At 41.8% G+C, this 17,075-nt stretch overlaps 8 protein-coding genes across 8 annotated transcripts; 5 read left to right on the top strand and 3 right to left on the bottom strand.

The window, feature by feature from the left end:
• Positions 1–405: 405 nt before the first annotated feature.
• On the bottom strand, positions 406–3,465 carry GPI13 (mannose-ethanolamine phosphotransferase GPI13; the record flags this gene model as incomplete). Its single annotated transcript, XM_446537.1, has 1 exon — positions 406–3,465. The coding sequence occupies one exon, from the start codon at positions 3,463–3,465 to the stop codon at positions 406–408; it is 3,060 nt and encodes a 1,019-aa protein (XP_446537.1).
• Positions 3,466–3,565: 100 nt separating this feature from the next.
• GVI51_G03839 (uncharacterized protein) lies at positions 3,566–3,919 on the top strand (the record flags this gene model as incomplete). The annotated part of the gene is made up of 1 exon (XM_446536.1): positions 3,566–3,919. One exon carries the CDS (start codon positions 3,566–3,568, stop codon positions 3,917–3,919), a length of 354 nt encoding a protein of 117 aa, XP_446536.1.
• Positions 3,920–4,269: 350 nt separating this feature from the next.
• Positions 4,270–6,537, top strand: FRA1 (aminopeptidase P; the record flags this gene model as incomplete). The annotated part of the gene is made up of 1 exon (XM_446535.1): positions 4,270–6,537. The coding sequence occupies one exon, from the start codon at positions 4,270–4,272 to the stop codon at positions 6,535–6,537; it is 2,268 nt and encodes a 755-aa protein (XP_446535.1).
• Positions 6,538–6,870: 333 nt separating this feature from the next.
• Positions 6,871–7,374, bottom strand: GVI51_G03795 (uncharacterized protein; the record flags this gene model as incomplete). The annotated part of the gene is made up of 1 exon (XM_446534.1): positions 6,871–7,374. One exon carries the CDS (start codon positions 7,372–7,374, stop codon positions 6,871–6,873), a length of 504 nt encoding a protein of 167 aa, XP_446534.1.
• Positions 7,375–8,195: 821 nt separating this feature from the next.
• Positions 8,196–9,899, top strand: TPO1 (polyamine transporter TPO1; the record flags this gene model as incomplete). Its single annotated transcript, XM_446533.1, has 1 exon — positions 8,196–9,899. The coding sequence occupies one exon, from the start codon at positions 8,196–8,198 to the stop codon at positions 9,897–9,899; it is 1,704 nt and encodes a 567-aa protein (XP_446533.1).
• Positions 9,900–11,244: 1,345 nt separating this feature from the next.
• ISA1 (Fe-binding Fe/S cluster assembly protein ISA1) lies at positions 11,245–11,997 on the top strand (the record flags this gene model as incomplete). The annotated part of the gene is made up of 1 exon (XM_446532.1): positions 11,245–11,997. One exon carries the CDS (start codon positions 11,245–11,247, stop codon positions 11,995–11,997), a length of 753 nt encoding a protein of 250 aa, XP_446532.1.
• Positions 11,998–12,842: 845 nt separating this feature from the next.
• Positions 12,843–15,569, top strand: HSP104 (chaperone ATPase HSP104; the record flags this gene model as incomplete). Its single annotated transcript, XM_446531.1, has 1 exon — positions 12,843–15,569. The coding sequence occupies one exon, from the start codon at positions 12,843–12,845 to the stop codon at positions 15,567–15,569; it is 2,727 nt and encodes a 908-aa protein (XP_446531.1).
• Positions 15,570–15,970: 401 nt separating this feature from the next.
• On the bottom strand, positions 15,971–16,903 carry TAM41 (putative phosphatidate cytidylyltransferase; the record flags this gene model as incomplete). The annotated part of the gene is made up of 1 exon (XM_446530.1): positions 15,971–16,903. The coding sequence occupies one exon, from the start codon at positions 16,901–16,903 to the stop codon at positions 15,971–15,973; it is 933 nt and encodes a 310-aa protein (XP_446530.1).
• Positions 16,904–17,075: the final 172 nt, after the last annotated feature.

The following is a 17,075-nucleotide window of genomic DNA, read 5'->3' as shown; positions in this document are numbered from 1 at the left end:
GTGTTAGAGAGTTCAGTTTCAAGACCAGTTTGATGGAATTCTATTTTAATCCGTTACATAGATATATTTGTAGTAAAATGCTATAATTAACAGTTAGCTATTCGGTTCTTTTTGTTGTTACAAAAAAAGGAAGATGCGATTGTCTGATAGTGTGTGTTTACATAACTATTGACGTAGCGATAAAATATCGGTATGGCAATAAATACTACTATCTAGAGAATACCATTCAGTATTGAAATGCATATAAAATTGTTTTATTTCATGTAATCTATAAATATATCCGATAATGCAAATAGTATAAAAATATTTCTTTGCGGCGTATTTGATGGTATTGAATTGTGGAGTGAGTAGAGGCCAGTTCAAATAAATAATCGCGCTGCTATGAACGGTTAGCAATTGAAGTGACTATTTCCAAAATATGTCATTAATATGTCTGATTAAGCGACCACTGGCGAAACCTATAGTACCAAAAGTTATTACCAGTTGCATGACTATCAAACTTAAACATGCAAATATAAATCTAGGGCAGAAAATCTTCCATACCATTAGATGTCTTCTAAAGTGGGTTACCCAAATGAAGGAGCTCAGGCACAATACAGTATTGTACGTCAAAAGAACACCACAGTTTGAAACTATACGTCCTAATAACGTTTGTGGTTTCAAGACATCAGGTGGTTGTGACCATAAAGTGAGTAGAGCCACCGATAATGACACTATTATATGTGGGCCAAACGTATTCAGCAATATTCCCAAGTGTGTGAATGGGAAGATAATCTTGTCTGACAGAATAAAGCCAACATCCCATTGAACTGAAGGAATTGTAGCTTGATGGCCAGTACTGAAAAACTGTTGGTAAGCGACTAATCCAAGGGCGATAGGTCCGACGATGTTTTCCTTCAACTTTAAGAGATCAATAATTTCAAAGATTGATAAAATTTGGTTGACCATCAAGAACAGAGACAGTTGAGCAAGTGGTTTATTAAATAACATAATAGCCATAAGTGCATTAATGACAAGTAGGAAAAATTCGGAGCCGTAGATGTTGGTATAGCCTAAGATTGTTGCCTGGTTCGATTTCAAGTCAGCGTTCTTGACATTTAACTTAATACATAGGGGACCCATCATCCAACCAACATTAGTTGCGATTAAGGAAAACCCAGCAATTATTCTTGCAATGGTTATTTTCACTGTTTTTGTATCCCATTCAAGTGATTCTGTACTATTTTCAACGGCAGTGATGGACCAATACAGGAAGTTGACGAAAAGAGCACCTTTCAGGAACATGTCCACCCAAATAGGAGCAGCTGCTTGGTATGAGGACGACAAGTTGTAATAGCCCTTGATACAAATTGGTAGCAGAATGACGATCAAAAGGCAAAGGCCCAAGCACCACCATGCATAGTTGTTTTTAGTTGTGAAAGTTGGTGTACAGTATTCACCTTGTTCTTCTCTACATATAGTAATCACAGATGCAACTCTGGTCGAGACTATCAGGACAATTGAGTGATAAGATCCCAGCAATCTGGCAAAACGAGTTAGAGGTAGATTGTTGGAGTTTGCAGTAGATTGGCTTACACCTGATGTTGTACCTTGTTTTTCGCCAATTGCAGCTGTGAGTAATGCCGATGTAGACTGTCTTGTAGGCAAAAATGTGAACTCATACAGAGTAAGCATACCAAAAGTAATCAGCATTATGGCGACTATACGGTCTTCCCATATTGTGAAAGAATTTGATGTAAATAGCATAGCATGTATGACTACAAACATTGCACCAATACGAGACCAATAATCTGACAAGATCTCGACCATTTTCATAACCAGCCAAACAAAGCTGTAACGGTCAAAGATGGAAATACTGCAGCCGGTGATGATACCTACAGCAGACGCGAAAAGTGTGCACCACCATACATTATCTAAAAACACTGGTTGATGGAAAACGTAAAAGATACCATGGAAGCACACATTTGATATCAGGGACATGATGATTATCCAAGGAACGAATTCTGGGACCATTTGATTCACAACGATAGATGGAATCAGTTTCGTTATTGAAAGTAAGAGTATCAAAGAAATGGTTAACAAGATTGTTCCGCTTGCGATTGACCAATAGTCAAATCTAGCCCATTTATCTTTACAAACTTCAAGAAACTTTTGTTGGTATTGGGACGCGGCAAAGACATCTGCAGTACTATTTCTCCAAAGTGCAGACATGGTTTCCTCCAATTCTTCAGTGTATGTCAGCTGCATGACATCTGCATATCTTTTCAGTTGTTGCAGGACTACATTATCGCATGCTAGTTCCTCCTTTTCATTCTCGAAAGCTTCTGAGATAGGCCAGCCCAAGTTGTTAAAGGGTACTGGAATATCTAGCAATAGAGACAAGGTAGGCACTAGATCAATTTGGTTTACGCTGTGGTAGTTTTGTGCCAAGTTTTCGATATCGTAGTTACCATTTTGATTTTTCCAAGTGTTTTGTCTCTTTGTGTAAAAGAACAAAGTGCTCTCTAGTTCATCTTGGGAGTCTCCACCGTGGTTACCAGTGTGGTCCATTCCGTGGTCACCCATCACCACTAGCAAAGTATCGTTATCGATTGATTCGATGATCTCCTGGATGAATCTGTTAACCTGGTTCTGTTTTTCTCTCATGGTAAAGTGGTTAGGACCGTACTTGTGGCCCACATGGTCTACACCCAGCATATGGCCCACGAGGATGTCCCAATTGCGGTCGGCGGATTTATCCAACAGGTGCGACTTGAAGTACGAGATGACACCATTGTCCACAGTGTCGAGGTCCCAGACGTTTAGGGACGGGTACGGTTCGCTGTTGTTTGCTAGGAAAGGGTGGAACAGCGCGTCCCAAGTGTCGTCTCCTACAAAGCTCACTGACTTGTTGGCCAAGAACAGCTGCTTGATCAGGTTATCCTCCTCGATGACACTTCCGTCGAAGTTGGATCCCGCGTCGATGAAAGTGGGCAAAGACCCCGTGGTGAGTCCCTTTAGTCTTTGCAAAGTGGTTGTTGGTGGGTCGGCGATGAACTTCAGCAGGATCGAGGAGCCGCTGTTGCTGTACCCGCCACGCCCGCCGTGTCGCGTGGAGAGCCAAGTGTTGTACAGCACATCCAAGTTGTTGTGGAAGTTCTCGTTGTAATTGGGGTGTGATGTGGACACCGGCACCACGAAATCGAACCGCAGCGCGTCCACCACCAGCAGCACCATCTTATCGAACTTCTTGTCCACCGCAAGCGGGTTATCACTGGTGGTGGACACGTTGTCCAGCACCGTCCTGGACAAGAGAAATCCCTTTGCAAAGAACGCAATTGCGACGAACTGCAAGAACGCGAGCGCGCCAAGCAGTATCACATACAGCGCGTGCGATTTGCTGAACTTCTGCATCCGCGACCTGTATATCCTCTTCTCATCGCTCGACGTGCTTAACACCGCCTGCCTCACTACCCTCTCATCCATCCTATGTCTGTGATTTTCTGTGATATTTGTTTGCGAATTGCGTCTGTACCTGTGATTGAATCTGTTGTCTTGTTCTATTTCTCTAACTCTCTAATTAGAAATGCCCCTTTTAGTCTATAAGATACTCTTTAGTACAGAACTTTGCTACGCGCCCAGATGTGATTGGGAGTACCTTTCCCAGCCCTGTCACACCAGAAAACCGACTTTTTCGGTGTTGTGGGATTCAAGGGCAATTTTGGGCGAGGAGACCAAAAGAGTAGCCGTAACCGGATCCGCTTCAATATTTTCAATATTTTCAATAATCTTCCAACTCATCGTTCGAGGGGATTATCTTTTGGTCTCTACATACGTACATGGTCATATGAAATATTACGTGCATGGGTATATGTGTATATCACTTTTTACTCAAACACATGATCGCCACGTGCAGCAGTATAACCGGGTGCAATTTTGATTTACTGCCTCTCTTTTCCCTTTCATCCGGGGGAGAGAGGGGGGCGGGGGGTGTGGGAATGTGTTTTGTAGGTAAAAGCGAAGGTGAGTGCCAGGGCCAACAGCAGGAAGGCCAGCAGCAGGAAAGCGCCCAGCAGAGAAAGGGATTGGGTGGGGGGTGTCTGGGTCTTTGCCTCTCTAGATGCTGTCGAGTGTAGTGTGTACTGTGTATTGCATCGTGTCGTGTGCTGTTACTTCTCTTGATGGGGTGGGGGGAACCCTTGGTACCTGGGGGAGGGCATAAAAACTTTTCTCTCTCTTACTCTTATATAATAAGTAGGTTGTAAATTGTTGGTAGTTGCAAGATTTTGAATGCTAGTGTCGCTAAAGAATAGCAAGGATCTGATTAGAACGATGGTTAGTGGATTGGCTGCGTCTGGAACTGTGAGGAGGTATAACCCGCCACCGGCACCCATGCCGCACGGCGGTGCGAGGATGAGCAGGCCCTGTGCTGATTGCACTTGCTCGCCAGGGCTGTTGTCGCGTCAGGGCCGCCGTGTGTCCTTGTTTATGCGGCAGATGGAGAACACCAGGAGGCGCTCGCAGCGGAACTCGGTGCTGATGTCCGCGGCCGGGAGTCCCACGACGGCGGTTAACTCGGGGAATGTGTCCGTGTACTCTTCGGACTCTCTGTGCCAGAGCACGCGCGAGATAAACACCACGGAGAGGCTGCTGGCGCTGCGCAAGGAGATGGCCAAGGAAGGAATATGCTGCTACCTGGTGCCCAGCGCGGACGAACACCAGTCAGAGTACGTGTCCGCGGTGGACCAGAGACGTGCGTTCATATCGGGGTTCTCGGGGTCCGCGGGGATCGCGTGTGTCACGCGTGACCTGCTGAACTTCAACGAGAAACACCCAGACGGGAAGTCGATATTGAGCACAGACGGCCGGTACTTCAACCAGGCCAGGCAGGAGCTGGACTTCAACTGGACACTGCTGCGCCAAGGTGAGGATCCGCTCACTTGGCAGGAGTGGTGCATCAGAGAGGCAGTAGAGATGTCCGAGGGTCTCGGCGGGAAGCCTGCCAAGATTGGTGTGGATCCAAAACTGATCTCCTTCGAAGAAGTGAAAGCTTTCGAAAAACTGATAAAGGAGAAAACAGAGGATAAAAACTGCGACGTCTCTCTGGTCCCAGTAGAGCGGAACTTGGTGGATACCATATGGAAAAAATTCGAACCTATCCCAGAAAAACCAAACAACGGCCTATTGCTATTGGGCTCAGAGTACCACGGCGAAGATTTCAAAACGAAGAAGGAAAAAGTACTAAAGGACTTGAACGAAAAGCACCTGCAACCATCATCAGGCTCTGCAAAGAAGAATGCAACTTTCATAACAGTAGCACTAGATGAAATTTGCTGGTTCCTGAACTTGCGTGGTTCCGATATCGAGTACAACCCCGTCTTTTATGCTTATTTATTCGTTAACGACAAAGAGACTATCCTTTTCACTGATGACACTTATAATGATGAGATTAAGAAATACTTTGAAGATAATGAGATCATAGTTAAGCCGTACAACGAGGTATGGGGTCACTTGGTATCTGTAGCGCAAGCTCCTGTTAGCAGTGACTCCGGAAAGACCGCCTTCTTATTGCCAGATGTCTCCTCGTGGCAACTTGTCCGTTCTGTGGCGGGCTCTCCATATAAGATAGTACACTCACCAATAGATATGCTGAAATCGGTCAAAAATGATACTGAGATCGCAAACGCACACAGAGCTCAAGTGAAGGATGCCGTGTGTTTAATTCAATACTTTGCATGGCTAGAAAACCAACTGATAAACAAGGAAGCATTAATCGATGAATATAGCGCAGCAGAAAGACTTATAGACATAAGGAAAACACAGAAGAACTTCATGGGTAATTCATTTGAGACTATATCGTCTACAGGTGCAAATGCGTCGGTCATTCACTATGCACCACCAAAGGAAGGTTCCTCAATGATTGATCCATCTAAGATATACCTGTGCGACTCCGGTTCTCAGTTCCTAGAAGGTACAACTGACATTACAAGAACTTTGCATTTCAGTGAGCCAACAGAAGAGGAGATCAAGAACTATACTTTAGTGTTGAAGGGTAACTTAGCATTAGAGAGACTTGTGTTCCCGGAGAAGACTAACGGTATGAGCATAGACGTTATTGCTAGACAGTATTTGTGGTCGTTTGGTCTCGATTACAGGCATGGTACTGGTCACGGTATCGGTTCATTCTTGAACGTACACGAAGGCCCAATAGGTGTTGGTATTAAACCACACCTGGCTAATTATCCACTGCAAGCGGGCAACATCATAAGTAATGAGCCTGGTTTCTACAAAGATGGTGAGTATGGTATCAGAATTGAAAACGACATGCTGGTCAAATACGCAGACGGTTTAAAATTCGGTGACCGTAAGTTCCTAAAATTCGAGAACATCACATTAGTGCCATATTGTCGTAAGTTGATTGATGCGAATATGTTAACTCACGAAGAGAAGAAACAATTGAACGAGTACAACCAAAGGATATGGGACTCGTTGGTCCAACTCATCCAACCGCAAAGCATTTCATACAAGTGGTTAAAGAGGGAAGTTGCACCATTCTAAGGACAATGCTTTTTTATTTTATTTTTTGAGAAAGCTTCCTAAATTTTGTTTTTCCTTTTTGATTTATTATTTTAATTTAATCTCTTTATCGTTAGTTTTTAATTTTCGTTTTATTCCACAAGTAAATATTTATTTATCAATGATTAAATATAGGATTCTTTTTTTTTTATTTCTCCTAGGTCATGTATTCAATTTACCGCAGCAAGGTTAATTTAGTGGATCGCAAGAAACTATGTCACGGGGATAAGTATTCTAACCCCATTGTTGCACAATCAACATTGTTGTTATTCTTTTTTTCTTTTGCAAGAGAAAGTTTTGAGGTATAAAAGGAAGCTATTTTCTATAATTCCAGCAACTACATGTTGTCGAGCCATTTCCATAAATCTTGAGAATAAACGAATCACATGATCGAGGGTAAAAAAGACTGAGGGGAATGGTAATGTGGATTTGTAGTGTAACTTGGTGGGGGTGGGTGAACGGAGGATCTGGGGTGAACGGATGGACTCCCAATTCTCTCTCTCTCAATATGATCCCGTATGTTTTATGTGTAGATACGGATCCGTTGGACTTCTTTCTCATTGGCAGATAGGATAGCCTGGGGGGTCCGTTATCCTCCTCCGCCCCGACTTCTCCATCCCGAACGCTATTCCAGTGGAACCACTCACTCAAAGAAACATATCGTAAACAAAAAAGAAATTCAGCTTGCATGACGGATCCGTAGAGTTCTCGGTCCGGAGTATAACATATCGAGCAAACTACGTAGACTACTCTGTAGACGGATGAAAAACATCTCCGAGTGGACAGCAATTCAGTCGCGGGTCCGTTTCGTACGTGCATAATATAGATTGGGAGTTCTTGCAGACCCAAGGGTTTTGTCTCTCTTCACACCAAGACAACGCCTCGTACAATAAATGATTTTCACTTATTTATGATTCTGTACAGATGTTCTATACTCCTTTCACCCCTTTGGAGAGAAGCAACTTCCTCTGCAGGAGAATATAGGGAATAAATATTGACTGTGCATGGTATTCTGCGGGATCTGTTGTCCTGGGAAAAGATCTAATAACGCATACAAACTACTGTAGTAGAAGCCCAGATGTGAAATACCATATAATTCCGTGGAATGTTTGCTGTCCTGCGAGGTTCTTCTCAATTACAAATCAGTGTGGTCAAGATACCGAGAAATCACATAGAATCAAATCAAAACAACAAGAAGCACTCGAGATAGAGCAAACAAACGGAAGAAGAAAAAAAAAAGAAATAAAGTCCATTGTACTGCGGAGAAATGTGTGTAGAAGTCAGGGATCCGAGATGTGTGATGACAGAATCAGGTAAAATAAGTGAAAAACAATTAAAGAAAAAAAAAAAATTAAAAACAATAGTAGCTTTGGGATTAGCAAATGAATAGCAGCTTTCTTTTACGGAGGTTCTCTCCATGGTGGAGATGATCAAAATACCTGTACCAAAGGGAGAGAAGATCCTAGAAAGAAAACACAGAAAGAAAGAAAGAAAAAATTTTGCAGCAGTGAAAAGTATATAATTGGAACAGTAGAGACAAAAAGATGCTCCCACTATTAATTATATTTTCATTTCATAGTTAAAGTTTTATCATTCGGTAGTCAACTGAATAAAAAAAATATATACATACATACAAAACGATGGTGGAAGAGATATCGCCAAAGTATACCAATGAGCAAGCTGAAGCCAGCAGCTCCTCTTCCTCTAGTGTTTCTGGGGAACCAAAGGACTTCAGTGGTTCTCTAGAGAACCAAGAGGACCTTGGTGAGCTAATAGAGAGGACTAACACTATGACATCTGGTGCTGAATCTAAGGTCGAGACTAACAGACGTATGTCTCGTATCTTAACTGGTACTCAGGATGACCCAGAGAAGATCGCCATTGATTACTCAAATTGTCCACCAATGGGTGGTGACAGACCTTTCCCACCAGCATTACCAGAACAGTCACAGTTTGAAGTCACATTCGATGGTCCAAATGATCCAATCCATCCTTTCAATTGGAGTATGAAGACCAAAACTATTATTTGTATTGTCCTGTGTCTAAACTGTATCTGTATATCCATGGGTTCTTCCATCTTTGCATCCGGTGTTCCACAAATCTGTAAGATCTATCACGTTATCCCAGTGGTCGCCATCTTGGGTGTTACTCTATATGTCTTCGGTTTCGCTGCTTCCCCAGTTATCTACGCTCCATTGTCAGAAGTTTACGGTAGACGTGGTGTGCTAGTCATCTCTGCATTTGGTTTCGCTGTCTTCCAATTCGCTGTCGCAACTTCCAAGGACTTGCAATCAATCATGATCTGTAGATTCTTCGGTGGTTTGATCGGTGCTGCACCAATGGCTGTTGTCCCAGCTGCTTTTGCCGATATGTTCGATGTTAGAGTTAGAGGTAAAGCCATTTGTCTATTCTCCCTAGGTGTCTTCGTTGGTCCTATCTTGTCTCCTGTCATGGGTTCTTACATTGCTCAAAGAACTACGTGGAGATGGTTAGAATACGTCACTGGTTGTTTTGCATCCGCTTTGTTCGTTGCCGTTGCACTAACTTTCAAAGAGACTCATCACCCAACTATCTTGGTCCAAAAGGCTAAGGAGATGAGAAAGTCCACTAACAACTGGGGTATCCACGCAGCTCACGAGCACGTCGAGCTTTCTGTCTCTGAAATCGCCAAGAAAACCATCACTAGACCAATTAAGATGTTGTTTACTGAACCATTGCTGTTGATTATTACCATTTACAACTCCTTTGTTTACGGTATTCTTTATCTGATGTTGGAAGCTTACCCAATTGTCTTTGTCGAAGGTTACGGTTTTGAGGCAAACGGTGAATTGCCATACATTGCTCTAATTATTGGTATGTTGGTCTGTACTGCTTTCCTATGGTACTTCGAGAACGACTACTTGAAGAGAATTCAAAAAGCTGGTAAGTTGGTTCCAGAAGCTAGATTGATCCCAATGGTCTACGCAGGTGTCATTTTCCCAATCGGTATTCTATGGTTCTGCTGGACTGGTTACTACCCACACAAGATCCACTGGATGTGTCCTACCGTTGCTGGTTCCTTCATTGGTTTTGGTTTAATGGGTATTTTCTTGCCATGTTTGAACTACATCATTGAGTCATACTTGCCATTGGCTGCTTCTGCTGTTGCCGCTAACACTTTCATGAGATCAGCATTCGGTGCTGTTTTCCCACTATTTGCAGGTTACATGTTCCATGGTATGGGTACTGGCTGGGCCGGTCTGCTATTGGGTCTGTTTGCTGCAGCTTTGATTCCAGTGCCACTGTTCTTCTTGAAGTACGGTGAGAGAATCAGAAAGAACTCTAAGGATGCTTACTACGCTTAAGCTTCAAGCGACCACATCCTGATTCCTACTCTTCCTTTAAAAGAGAGAATCAAAAAAAAACAATATCACTAATTTGAACTAATACATCTTAGTTTGCTAAGATGGCACACATGAAATGTAAATAACCATTTCTCTTTCATCCAATCCCCACACACTTCATTTTTTGAAATAGTTGTTGCCATTGCAACTTTCTTTTATTCCCACAAAATTTCAATTCTAATAAGAAGTATTATAGACTTATAATTATTTTTCCCGACCTTTATTTCTAATCATTACTTGTTTTCTGAACTTTTAAAAAACAGTCAATGGCGTTCTACAAGATATACCCCCCCATAAATAATCATACATAACATATATCAAAAAAAAAATTCTACTATTGCATTATAAAAAAATATAAAGACCCTTTCAATATTTATTCAATTATAGGAGGTAGTAGTTGTTGTATGCCAAGTGGCACTAACAAAACATTAATTGATCCCCAAACAGTAATAAACAAAAATTTAAAAATAATACAATAGATAAAATGTTTTACCAAGAAGAATAATATTTGAAAAAACCATGCTCCACTATTACCAGTATATTACTCACTATGTAAAAAGATATACACTATTAAACAAACCTCTGCTTGTGTCTTATTAACCGCTCCGTACTGTGTGGAAACTTTGAAAACGTCAAACCTGCTTGAAAGCGACAAGAATCACGTGTACAATACCACCATACGATAAGGAAACAAGTCGCACTACGGACAATCCCGAGTAAGTAAGCACCGCTAGAATCCGGGTAAGCAATCGTTTTCTTACTCACAGACTCGTACCTCATTGGCCCAGTGCTACTTTTCCTCCCAGAACAAGTCGTTGTATGGGTAAAAGGTGTGCTGAGTCACAGAGACCGACGCACCTATTGGGGGGGGGGGAATTGCTTCGCGCAGGGGCCTTACGTGGGACAGTAAGGTGAGAAAAGTCGCGGGGAGAGTCAGCAAGATAGAAAGTCCCGACGGATTTTCAATAAATTTCACTTTCAAAGTTTCTACTGCTTCGTAATCTCTGTGCTTTACTGATACCCAACTACAGAAATCTGTTAAGAGATGCACTAGATTTTGCCAATTATACAATGGGTGCTACGGTATATTCTAAGTGTTATTGGGGGGGGGGGGAGGAAGTGTCCGGTGTTCCTACCTAGTGTTGTAGAAGCTCTCGAGCCATTGTTCCTATTAATTTTTCAAAATTTTGACAAAATATTTGTAAGCCATCTAGTCCCATGGTATATATATATGAGTAAAGTAATAACTTGTTGCCAAACATGATCTCTTTAGAGTAACGCCCACCACTAGCAAAACCTAAGACTAATGTCTATAAGAAGTATATATAATGGGCGTTTGCCCGTGCTCCTGAGGAGTGCGAGATATTTACACGGATCACGGGCAGTGCTGGGCCCTGCAGTGTCCAACGAGAGGCCTACCAACACTGTGGCTTTCAAGTTTTCTTTCAACAAGCCGCGGAAGGAGACGTCCCCGGTGAGTGCGAAGTGGTCCTCGCACAGGATGCCCAGCAAAGAAGTCCTGCAAGAACAAGCGCAAGTGATCAAGGCCAAAGAAGAAGAGAAGAAAGTGGCTACGGAGAAGTTTATCAAGGAGAATATGATAGAATTGAAAGAACCAGAAGCTGTGGAGAAAGTACAGGACACACCAACAAACAAGGCCACTGCTACAGCCAAAGCATCCGATAGCTCAGCGCCGGCGAAGAAGAAAGGAAAGAGGCGGATACTGAGACCTCGTAAGGCGGTTATCACACTTTCTCCCAAGGCTATATACCATTTGAAAGCACTGCTCGACGAACCAGAACCAAAGCTGATCCGTGTCGGTGCCAAGAACCGTGGTTGCTCAGGTCTGACTTATGACCTACAATACATCACTGAACCGGGAAAGTTCGATGAAGTTGTTGAACAAGACGGCGTCAAGATAGTCATCGACTCCAAGGCATTGTTCAGTGTCGTCGGCAGCGAAATGGATTGGGTAGACGACAAACTAGCATCTAAATTTGTATTCAAGAACCCCAACTCTAAGGGTACATGTGGATGTGGTGAGAGTTTTATGGTCTAATTAATGCTCCTCCTCCCACACTCATGCTCTCACAACTAATATTTATTCAGTATAAACAACTTATTTATTAAATTTTTTAATCATCATGTATTTATTCACTCATCATCACCCCCCTGAGCTTCCCATTAATCCCGCATTACTATTCCATTTAACCAGAATCCCAACTATGACTCCCAATGAAATGAGCCTTATAAGTGATAGCATTGACAAGACATGTAGGGCTTCGCAAGAACAACAAAAGTACTAGTAACGTACCTTTGAACCAGATTAGGGCTTCCACTACCCTCCCCCCACTAAGGTGGGCCATTGTGTCCATACAACCTCCCCCTACACACTACCAAACCCTAAAGAGCTTGCCAGTATCACCGCTGGAGGGAAGGGAACCTAAATGCTAGAAAGTTCTAGAAAATCCCGTACAGAACCAGTCACTCCTAGAATATTCCCTTCCGTTTGTGTAGCTTTGCTGTGTAGCTTTGCTGTGCAGTGTGCTACAGCTGTCTCTGAGCAAAAGCACACTTTCCTTTCTTCCACAGACTCAGGAACCTTCGAGAGAATAGTGGGACCTTCCATTATATAAGTGGTTATTTTAGGGCTTTCATGCCTTTCTGCCTTAGAAAGTGCCGTACTGAAGCTAAAATATTAGTACTTTCTATATTGTGATTTTTAAGGGTTCCCTGAAAAATTAGAACCCAATAAGAACCATTTCAACAAATAATAGCCCTCATCGCTACAATTTCAAATGTATATAAGGCAGAAACAGGTGGCTTCTTGACAATTGTTTTCTTCAATAGCTTACATATAACAGACCAATACAATATACAATTATAAAAAACAGAATATAAGGTATGAACGACGAAACACAGTTCACAGAGAGGGCACTGCATATCCTTACAGTTGCCCAGAAGCTAGCCACTGACCACCAGCATCCTCAGTTGCAACCTATCCATTTGCTTGCTGCTTTTATTGAGACTCCTGAGGATGGGTCCGTGGCGTACTTACAAAACTTGATCGAGAAAGGTCGCTACGACTACGATTTGTTCAAGAAGACAGTGAACAAAGCATTGGTGCGTGTGCCTCAGCAGCATCCTGCACCAGCGGAAGTCACACCAAGCTATGCCTTGGGTAAAGTGATCCAGGACGCGGTAAAGATACAGAAGCAACAAAAGGACTCTTTTATCGCCCAGGATCATCTGCTATTCGCTTTGTTCAATGACGCTAGTATAAAACAGGTGTTCAAGGATGCCGGTGTCGATACTGAGGCTGTTAAACAACAGGCCTTGGAATTGAGAGGTAGCCAAAGGATAGACTCCAGAGGTGCCGACACTAATACACCCTTGGAATACCTAGGTAAATATGCTATCGATATGACAGAACAAGCCAGGCAAGGTAAGCTGGACCCTGTCATCGGTAGAGAAGAAGAAATCAGAAGTACCATCAGAGTCTTGGCTAGAAGAATAAAGTCTAACCCATGTCTGATCGGTGAACCTGGTATCGGTAAAACCGCCATCATCGAAGGTGTCGCTCAAAGAATCATCGACGATGATGTTCCAACCATTCTACAAGGTTCAAAGCTGTTCAGTCTGGATCTGGCTGCTCTAACGGCTGGTGCAAAGTACAAAGGTGACTTTGAAGAGAGATTAAAGGGTGTGTTGAAGGAAGTCGAGGAATCAAAGACTTTGATTGTCTTGTTCATTGATGAAATTCACATGCTTATGGGAAATGGTAAGGATGATGCTGCCAACATCTTGAAGCCAGCCTTATCCAGAGGACATTTGAAGGTGATTGGTGCTACAACCAACAATGAATATAGATCTATTGTCGAAAAAGATGGTGCTTTCGAGAGAAGATTTCAAAAGATCGACGTCCAGGAGCCAACAATTAGACAAACTGTCGCTATTTTGAGAGGTCTACAACCAAAGTACGAAATTCACCACGGTGTCAGAATTTTAGATAGTGCTTTGGTTACTGCTTCTCAGTTGGCTAAGCGTTACTTACCCTACAGAAGATTGCCAGATTCAGCAATTGATCTGGTAGATATTTCATGTGCGGGTGTCGCTGTGGCAAGAGACTCAAAGCCAGAAGAACTTGACTCTAAGGAACGTCAACTGCAATTGCTACAAGTTGAAATAAAAGCTCTAGAAAGAGACAAGGATGCTGACTGCACCACTAAGGACAGATTGAAGCAGGCTAAGAAGAGAGAGGCATCTTTGATCGAAGAATTAGAACCATTGAGACAACGTTACAACGAAGAAAGAAAGGGCCATGAAGAGCTAACCAAATTGAAGAAGAAGTTAGATGAATTGGAAAATAAGGCTCTTGATGCCGAGCGTAGATATGATACTGCTACTGCCGCTGATTTGAGATACTTTGCTATCCCAGATATCAAGAAGAAGATTGACGACTTAGAAAACCAAGTTGCCGAAGAGGAACAGCGTGCGGGTGCTAATTCAATGATTCAAAACGTTGTGGACTCGGACACTATATCTGAGACAGCCGCAAGACTGACTGGTATTCCTGTGAAGAAACTATCAGAATCTGAGAATGAGAAGCTAATCCATATGGAACGTGATCTCTCCTCAGAAGTTGTTGGTCAGATGGAGGCTGTTAAGGCTGTGTCCAACGCTGTAAGACTTTCCAGATCTGGCTTAGCCAATCCTAGACAACCGGCATCATTTATGTTCCTTGGTTTGTCCGGTTCTGGTAAGACAGAACTGGCCAAGAAGATTGCCGGATTCTTATTCAATGATGAAAACATGATGATTAGGGTTGATTGTTCGGAATTGAGTGAAAAGTACTCTGTATCCAAGTTATTAGGTACAACTGCAGGTTACGTTGGTTACGAAGAGGGTGGTTTCTTAACTAATCAACTACAATACAAGCCATACTCAGTTTTGCTATTTGATGAGATAGAAAAAGCACACCCTGATGTTTTGACTATTTTGTTGCAAATGCTAGATGACGGTAGAATTACTTCTGGCCAGGGTAAGACGATTGATTGTTCCAACTGTATTGTCATTATGACTTCCAACCTTGGTGCCCAATATATTAACTTACAGAAAGGTTCCAAGATTATGGATGAAACCAAGACTTTGGTAATGGAAGCTGTTAAGCAGCACTTCAGACCAGAGTTTTTGAACAGAATCTCCTCAATTGTTGTATTCAATAAACTATCAAGAAAGGCAATCCACAAGATTGTAGATATTAGATTGAAAGAAATTGAAGACAGATTCGAGATGAATGATAAGCACTACAAGTTAGAACTAACTCCAGAAGCCAAGGATTTCCTAGCAAAGTACGGTTATTCTGAAGACATGGGTGCCCGTCCATTAAACAGACTAATTCAAACTGAAATCTTGAATAAGATGGCTTTAAGGATCTTAAAGGGAGAAATTCAAGATAAGGAAACTGTTAAAGTTGTCTTAAAGGTTGGCAAGGAACGTGGGTCTGCTAGTACTGAAGATGAGGAAGAAAGTCTTGATGTCCTACCAAACCACGAGGCAACCATTGCAATTGATAACGACACTATGGATATTGACGATGATGATGACGATGATGCTGTTGATGTTGATTAAATTCAGTAGCGCCAATATTTTAACATGTAGTTGATGCATGTTTGTTGACACATGTTACGACCAGTTTTCTTCATATAAATACATTTTTGTACTGTTTGTTAATACATATTCTTAATAATTTATATTAAACTTATTATTATAGTAATCGATTGATAGATAGATATTATTAAACCTTTATTAGTAATATAGTCTGTGTACTGGTAAGACTTCTTGACTCTCTAAGTAATTATGATATCGAACATCGATATCATAGCAGTGAATTCATTCATTTTGGCACTTCGGAAGGATATAATAAATACTATTAAATGCAGTTAAATACTTATGTACATGTAATTACAATGCAAAATATTGTAGTCTTTGAATTCTATATGAAACGGTATGAATGAAGCCTCATTCTCGATCTATTTTGAGCGACTCTTCATTCTTTTAGCCCATGCGTATTTGACAGATTTTGTAATACCAGCTGTTGCAACACCTTTCAACATTTGAGTTAGGCTTGTTCTCTGAATTCGATACTGTATCTTTTTCAGCGAATTCTTTAAGGTAAACCCAGGTGGTAAGTAGTAACCATTATTAACTACAACATCCTCATAAATAGGTTTATAGTACATTCTAAACTTGTCGAAGTTTTTGGTTACAATGTTCTCCACCTTCTTAGGGTTTTCAGCACCTAAATGGTATCTTATGTCACCTAGGTAACTTAAGCCTGTTATCTCCTTGTAGAATTGAAATTCATCAAACTTCTCTGGATACTTGACTGATATGAGATGTTTGGCTAGAGTTGCGGCTGCCTTCAAGTTAAGATGATTATAATGTTCAATTGTGGGGTTTGTTTTCAGTACTTTTACGGGCTTTTGCAGTCTACCAGCAATATAAAAACTCTCCCAGTTCTTTAAGTCGTTCAATATTCTTTTCATCGACACTATTCCATATTTAACCTCATTTCCATTAATATTAGCGTAGGGATTGAAGTATATACCAGCTCCAACATCCTGAAATCGACTAATTACTTTTGGCCCAAAGTATTTCAGGCTTGAGTAATGATGAGAATTCTGTTTTATGTTTCTGGAATGGAACTCCACTGGATCTTCTACTGCCAATATGAGATCAATCTGTGGTTTGTCAGTAGAATCATATCCCACCTGTTTGAAAACTCCAGAACCGTAGCCAAAGGCATATGTAATGGGAGCATCAAACGAATTTAGAATGCCATCCAATTCCCTTTGCAACCCAGATTCTATCTCTATGGCCTGATTTGAGAAATTCGATGAGTAGCACCTTCGAAGTGGTCTTAGCAGCGACCTGCGGGCGTCTCTCAAAAGAAACTGGGACATATGCAATCAAATAAATAAAAGTGAATGATCCACTCCGTAGTGACAGAATATTGAGTAGCAGTTCACCCTGAGATGATCAAATACCAGGTTTAGTCATACTACTCTCTAAATCTCATGACAAAATGAATGATTCGTTATTCACAATTTTTGATTCGACCAGTCATGAGGTAAC

Source organism: Nakaseomyces glabratus, chromosome G, assembly GCF_010111755.1.
Source record: "Nakaseomyces glabratus chromosome G, complete sequence".
NCBI lineage: Eukaryota > Fungi > Ascomycota > Saccharomycetes > Saccharomycetales > Saccharomycetaceae > Nakaseomyces > Nakaseomyces glabratus.
The sequence above is the reverse complement of the archived record's forward strand: the minus strand, read 5'-3'. Positions and strand labels throughout refer to the sequence as shown.